Raw genomic sequence first — 7,273 nt, forward strand, 5'->3', positions numbered from 1 at the left:
ACATAGTACACTGTGATCAGGATTACATGCTCTAGTGAGGCCATTTAGGAGCCTAAGGGTTCATTAATAGCTCTCTGAAATCACAAATGTACAGTAATGTGAACTTCTACTTTTCCTCTCATCAGCACTGTAGAGACTGCAACACTGCGACTGGCTGAACTCACACTTCAAAGCACAAAGGAAGAAGATGATTTCTCCCGTTCAGAAGAACATTTAAACACGAGCAGAAACTTCAGCATGAATCATAACCAAGCTCATGGCCTTCCCTGCACATATTCCCTCTGTATAGACTCCCTTCCTCTCCCTAACAAATTTCATTTGGCGATAAGGAACTTCATCACTCCTGGATCTAACGTAAAGTAAACTTTAAATTAAGTGTCGATTTGCTCCATAAGTAAATGCTATAAATTAATAAGCATAGATGACTTGACGAATAGAAACTATGCGTTATGTTAGTCGTGTGTGCGCTCTATGTGTACAGATTTGAACAAATCTAAAATGGTAGTTGAATTATGTTTTTTTTTCTATACAAAAGAGGACTAAAGTGGCTGTGACTTGGGTAATGTAGTAGCAGAGGGGACTGATCGCGGATCACCGGATTAGTGTTCAGTGAAGCAAAAGAGCGACTTGTGACGTTTCTAACTGGACGTCTAGAAACACGACTGATCCTGTAGCCTAATTCTCCGTGTTCTGCAAAAAATCAACATAAACTAAAAGAGGCATCATCCATAACCTGTTGACTACATCTGATTAAACACAGTCGACCGTAAACTGCATTTTATTCTATTTTATATAAAATCACTCACCTTGGCACTAGAGAGAGAGAGAGAGAGAGAGAGAGGTAACAGTTGATAATAATTCGGTGTTGTTGCACATCTTCTCTCTGACTTGCAGCAGTGAATCCAGGCGGTTTGTCTCGGTGCTTTCTGTCTGAGCGCAGTTCTCTCTCCTCTCTCTTTACTGAGCCCCGCTCTGCTCTGCTCCGCTATTATTTCCCTTAAATATATGAAAATTTATGCTAATTAAAATCAGCACTAACTGTTACTAGTTGCTTGTTATGCAGGAGGGTCCCTCTGTCCTCACTGCTCTGGAAACAACAGCTCTCAACTTTCTGGAAGAGGAAATCCTATAGGCTTTATTAAAAGAATAACTATAGGCTACACACACACACACACACACACACACACACACACACACAAACAACAACAAAAAACAATACCATGCTCAAGTAAACCGTTTGCTTTTTTCAAAAGGAATCACTTTCTAGTGCGAGTCTTAATTTTGCTCACGCAAACTTTTAGCTTTATGTCATTAAATAAGATATAAAAATAAAACCTTAATGTTTAAAGGTATAAGATGATTAGGGCAATTATACAAGATGAATCTATTGTGGATGAATGTACATAAATAATATAATATCATTGTTTGTAATTAATTTTTGAATTGTCAAAGTAGCCAGTACAAAGTGGTGATATATATATATATATATATATATATATATATATATATATATATATATATATATATATATATATATATATCGTTAGAAATGCAATGATAATATTTAACTCGTTAGATTGCACACGAATCTGCTCTGCTTCACTCAGCCTAAACATTTTTATAACCAGTCCTAAATAATCATATAAATACTTTTTTATTATGAGTTTAGTTTAAAATTAATAATTCTGTCAGTTACATTTTTATTAACAGAATTAACTTCAGGATTATTTCATTCAGCTATTTTTTTTTCAGTTAGAATACAACGTTATATAAAGTAAATGTGTCCACACACACAGCAAAATCCCAAGTTTTGAATTAACACCTAGATTATTTCATTAATTCTTTCAGAGTTCATTTGTATCCACTTGGACATGAATAAACACTTAATTCAACACTGTGGACTTTACTGTGGAGGCTACATTTTTGGTGAGTTTGTCTCAACAAAATTGTGATCCTATAACAGTGCAAAGTGTGTCTCCGTGTCTTGTCAGGTTAGCAGACCCCATTTCAGCCATAAATCCCTACCTTCCACTGCGTTCTGTTGCTCTTTAAGCTTAAGTGCACGTTTAGTAATTGTTTTGACGTGACGCTTCTGCTCCGCGCCCCGGAGATCTGCCCCTCGCTCAGGAGATAGCCAATGAGTGTCGGTCATTCTCAGAGCTCCGCGTCCTGATTGGATGAAAGATGCGGAAGGTTCGCGCACGCCAGGCTGAACGTAAACACTCGCGTAGTCTCCGGCGCAGAGGGAGGAGCGCATCAAACTGTCAGAGGACAAGCGAGGAGGGAGAAAGAGAAAGAAGTGTGGAATTTCTCATCAAATGCGCATAAATTAATATAATTTAGGCATGATTAGATGGATTTACGGTTTAAGTCAGGTGGGGCATGTTAGTGGATGAAATATGAGGACCAAGGAAAAGTAAGAGCCAAAGACAGAGACAGCAGCTGATGGGACAAGCTGGAAGTTTACAAAGCGAGACTTATCCCGAGGTCTTCTTGCCTCAGTAAAGGTATCTATCGATGATGTGCTTCCATGTGGGATTTACGTGATCGGGACCTTGAGTCAGCTCATACGGGACGCAAGGCTTTTCCTCTGTGTGGTTATTACTAGAAACCCTAATTTAACGCCTTTTAAAATAATTATGACTCTATAAAAGGAAAATGTGTTTTTGTTTTTCTCGCAAAATGTGGATTTCTACGTTAAAAGTACACGCCCTCTCTAAAATTTAATGGATTTTTAATTACCGAGTTGTCGTCGTATGAATCCAAAATACCGATAATAGTTTTCCAGTGTGAATAATTCATGAAAAAGAGCACGCCGTCGAGGGCTGGAAAAAAGTTACGGAAATACAGGGAGGAGGAATAACAAGTAGATTTGTTCGAAGTGGTGAGGGGGGGATGGCCACAGCGGCTTCCAATCCTTACCTGGCCAGCAACAGCATTCTCTCCTCATCAGGCTCGGCCGTGCACTCGGACTCCGGAGGTGGCATGCAGCCGGGAAGCGCTGCCGTTACTTCAGTGTCAGCCGGATACAGAGGAGATCCCGCGGGCAAAATGGTGCAGAGTGAATTTATGCAAGGAGCCATGGCGGCCAGTAACGGGGGCCACATGTTAAGCCATGCTCATCAGTGGGTCACCTCACTTCCTCACGCCGCTGCCGCCGCAGCAGCTGCGGCCGCCGCAGCAGCAGCCGAAGCCGGATCGCCTTGGTCTACTAGTCCCGTGGGAATGGCGGGCAGCCCGCAACAGCAAGATGTCAAGAGCACTTCGACCCGAGACGATCTGCACTCCGGTGCCTCGCTGCACCACCGGGGTACTCACGGAGCTCACCAGGCGCACCAAAGCGCATGGGCTGGCACCACGGCGGCGCACATCAGCACCATCACCGCGGGCCAGCAACAGTCTCAGCAGGCTCTCATTTACTCTCAACCAGGTGCGTTCACCGTCAACGGGATGCTAAATCCCGCCAGTAGTTTGGTTCACCCGGGTCTGATGCGCGGCGAATCGCCCGAAATGGACCACGGCAGTCACCATCATCACCACCACCACCATCACCATCATCCTCACCATAACCCCCACCAGCAGCAGCAGCAGCACGCGCACCATCCTCACGCGCAGCACCACGGCGTAAACAGCCACGACTCGCATTCAGACGAGGACACGCCGACCTCCGACGACCTCGAGCAGTTCGCCAAGCAGTTCAAACAGCGTCGCATCAAGCTCGGCTTCACGCAGGCCGACGTTGGCTTGGCTCTTGGCACACTCTACGGCAACGTTTTCTCACAGACCACCATCTGCAGGTTCGAGGCGCTGCAGCTTAGCTTCAAGAACATGTGCAAGCTCAAGCCGTTGCTGAACAAGTGGCTGGAAGAGGCCGACTCGAGCACCGGCAGCCCTACGAGCATCGACAAAATAGCGGCGCAGGGCCGCAAGCGCAAGAAGCGCACCTCCATAGAGGTGAGCGTAAAAGGGGCCTTGGAGAGTCACTTCCTCAAATGCCCTAAACCTTCTGCGCAGGAGATCTCCTCCCTGGCGGACAGTCTGCAGCTGGAAAAGGAGGTGGTTCGAGTTTGGTTCTGCAACCGGAGACAGAAGGAGAAGAGGATGACACCGCCTGGTGTGGGCCAGACGCCGGAGGACGTGTACTCTCAGGTCGTCAACGTGAGTGCAGACACACCGCCCCCGTCCATGGACTGCAAACGTATGTTCACTGAGACATAGAACTGATTTTTTCCCCCATGCACACATCAGTTAACTGAATGAACATTAAAGGGGAAAAAACAGTTTAAATGTGAGAATTTACGCTTGAGCAGATAATGTGCATTTACGAAAAAAAACCCCTCAAATTTATCATTGAAACTCATCTTTAAATTCTGCCTGATGACCTCCGGTATGTTCCCTAACTTTAAATGGCTGTCTCTGCTCTGTGTTTCAGGAGAGCTTTGTGGTAGATTGCTTAAAAGATGCAAGTTTGAAAGATGAACCCGACGACCAGGTGGACACAACTTCGAGCTCCTATCGACAGCTCATTCTGGTGCATTGACAGCACAACCATAACCAGACAAACAAACAAACAAAAAACAACCATATGTTTATGGCTCGCCCTCGAGAGACATGAGTAAATGACTGACATGAACTTGAACAGAACCAAATGAGTGCAACGAACTGCGGCGGCGTCGCCTTTCCAAGCTGAGGAATTATATTATTCGTTTCAATGAGAGCTAATTTTTTCTGCAGTTCTCACCAGAATCTTTTTTTTTTTTTTTTAGTCTTCATGTGTTATAAACTACAGTTTTTCTATTTCATATATATTTTGTTTGTGGACCGGACTTCTGTGAATAGTTTTCACACAGAAAAAGGATTTTAAAATGCACTTATTCGTCTCTCAGCCCGTCCTCTCTGCGGACACTGTTTTTGTTTGGCTGAATAATTCTGTACCTGATCCCTTTTACTGCTCTTTCCATGCAGTAGGCTGCCGATTTTGATAAGTCTGTATAAATTTGACTATATGAATTCTCAGTGGTGATCAGCTTACTTTATATTTTTTACTGGAATCACACCTTTGGAGTATTTCATGAAGTTCCTGAAATGTTGCGAGATGTGAGCTTTCTCTTATAGAAGTAGCATTTCATGTTCACCCTTCTCATCTCCTGCTTTAAATCCGAAAAATATACAGTTAGTAGACTACCACAATATGGTTATTAAAATTGCCTTCAGAACAGCACATTGATAAATCTGATAGGCTGACAATTTTTTTCCCTGTGATTGTTATTTAAGTTCAGTATTGATCCAGTCAGAGGTGATTGAGAACAATAAATTTGATAAATTGTAACAGCGCTGTGTTTTGTTTTTGCTTTTTTTCCTCTTTCAGGCCGCAGCATGTGATAAATCTAATTCGTTTGTTGGAAATTGTGGAAATCGATAAGCCCTTTTTTCCTATGGACGTTTATATGGAAATCGTACATTTTCTCCATGTTCACCCTTGGCCTATATGAACATCACAGGGATGATCTGAATGCAATTAAAAACATGGAGAGATGCAAAGTGTCAAAAGAAAACAAAATACCCAGTGTTTGTGAATGAGTTTTAAATTATGCGAATTATTTACTTACTCACCAATAGGGTAAAAAAAAAAAATCGGCGCATAAATAGCCTACTCACACACACATACACATAAGTGTGTGTGTGTGTGTGTGTGTGTGTGTGTGTGTGTGTGTGTGTGTGTGTGGGTGGGTGGGTGGGTGTGTAGGCTATTTATGCGCCGATTTATTTTTTTTTATTTGACTGTACTGTCATAATTTTGCATTATGCAAACGTTTCATTTGTTAATATTATTATTAGCATTATTTACAAGGTCAATTTCAGTGCCACATGTAATCTGACACGTGGCCTAACAAATACGCAAATTTATTGACACGTCAATAAACATGCAGTATTTAGTATTATTTTTAATCAGGCCTCATAGAAGTTTAAAAGTTATATATCAGTATGTGAACGTGTGACAAGGTGAACCATTCTGAAGCGCTGGGATGCTAATGATTTCATTTAAACCGCATATTTTTGATTCAGAAGATGGGACTATATCTATAGTTAATCTCACACCCCATCAGCAGGTTCCATGCAGGTAGCTTGTTTCACTATCCTCAAAATGTAGGCTAGTCTCATTGATCATTTTAATACCTAGTTGGTTTCTTTCTGTTCACATATCACATGCAAAACATTCATTATTTTTGCCTAATTTAATAACTGACTAATATTTGCTCACTATTCAGTGATAATGCAAACGGATTAGAATGAGCCGAGTTTATGTGACGGTAATTACGCGTGAAATATTTTTGTCAGCATTAGGCTACAACATGAAATAGGCAACACGGTGGCGGAATAATGACACGTTTTTATTTTTTTCCTTCAGTGTTTTTAAGTCTTCATTGGCCATGTGAGAACATAAAGGCCAGTTTACTGCGCGTAAAGAATAAAAGCGAGGTGATGCAACTTCAGCGCTGCTCGGAATGAAGGTTTGTGGTGTGTGTGTGTGTGTGTGTGTGTGTGTGTGTGTGTGTGTGTGTGTGTGTAAATCCGTATGCCTGCCACGTAGCTGACTGAGTGCAGAGAGGACCCACATCCTTCTATCAGATCGCAGTGTGAAAGCGCGCACTATAGGATCATGTCTCAATAGCCGTTATTTTTAAATCTAGGCCTAGACTTTGTTCAGACACGTATATGAATGAGGTAGTGGCTCTCCATTTTCGTTTTCTACGTATTTTGTTATTATATTGCTCTCTATTAGAGGTGGGACAGGAGGCACGCTTTCAGCTGCCCCAGTCTGTGGGCTGAACCCCCGCAGTGGCTTCACTCGTTCTGTTTTGTCTTCCTTAAGAACTTTTGTTAGCGACTGACAATTCAACCCATCTCTCTCTCTCTCTCTCTCTCTCTCTCTCTCTCTCTCTCTCTCTCACACACACACACACACACACACACACACACACACACACTCATTTAAATTTCGCGGATGATTTAATACACACCGGTTGCATGGCAACGGAATTCAACCTGTGCTCAAATTTGGCGCGGCAGTAGCACTATACTGTAGACACACACACACACACACACGGTTGAGACCTGAATGCAAATTTTTTTCAGAGCCTATAAGAAGATGTGCTTTATAATAGCACTGTTGTTCAATTAATAAGTCATCATCATCATCATCATCATCATCATCATCAATATTATTATTATTAGCAGCAGTAGTAGTACTTATAGTAGTGGTGGTGGTGGT

At 42.3% G+C, this 7,273-nt stretch overlaps 1 protein-coding gene across 2 annotated transcripts; it reads left to right on the forward strand.

Moving 5' to 3' along the window:
• The first annotated feature begins 2,895 nt into the window (after positions 1-2,895).
• On the forward strand, positions 2,896-4,540 carry pou3f3a (POU class 3 homeobox 3a). Of its 2 annotated transcripts, none has more exons than XM_060928731.1 (2): positions 2,896-4,158; positions 4,433-4,540. In XM_060928731.1, the coding sequence occupies exons 1-2, from the start codon at positions 2,896-2,898 to the stop codon at positions 4,538-4,540; spliced, it is 1,371 nt and encodes a 456-aa protein (XP_060784714.1). The 2 variants fall into 2 exon arrangements, with proteins under 2 accessions (XP_060784714.1, XP_060784715.1); XM_060928732.1 differs by having other exon boundaries at positions 2,896-4,198; positions 4,433-4,479.
• The last annotated feature ends 2,733 nt before the right edge of the window (positions 4,541-7,273 follow it).

Source organism: Neoarius graeffei, chromosome 9 (genome assembly GCF_027579695.1).
Source record: "Neoarius graeffei isolate fNeoGra1 chromosome 9, fNeoGra1.pri, whole genome shotgun sequence".
Taxonomy (NCBI): Eukaryota; Metazoa; Chordata; class Actinopteri; order Siluriformes; family Ariidae; genus Neoarius; species Neoarius graeffei.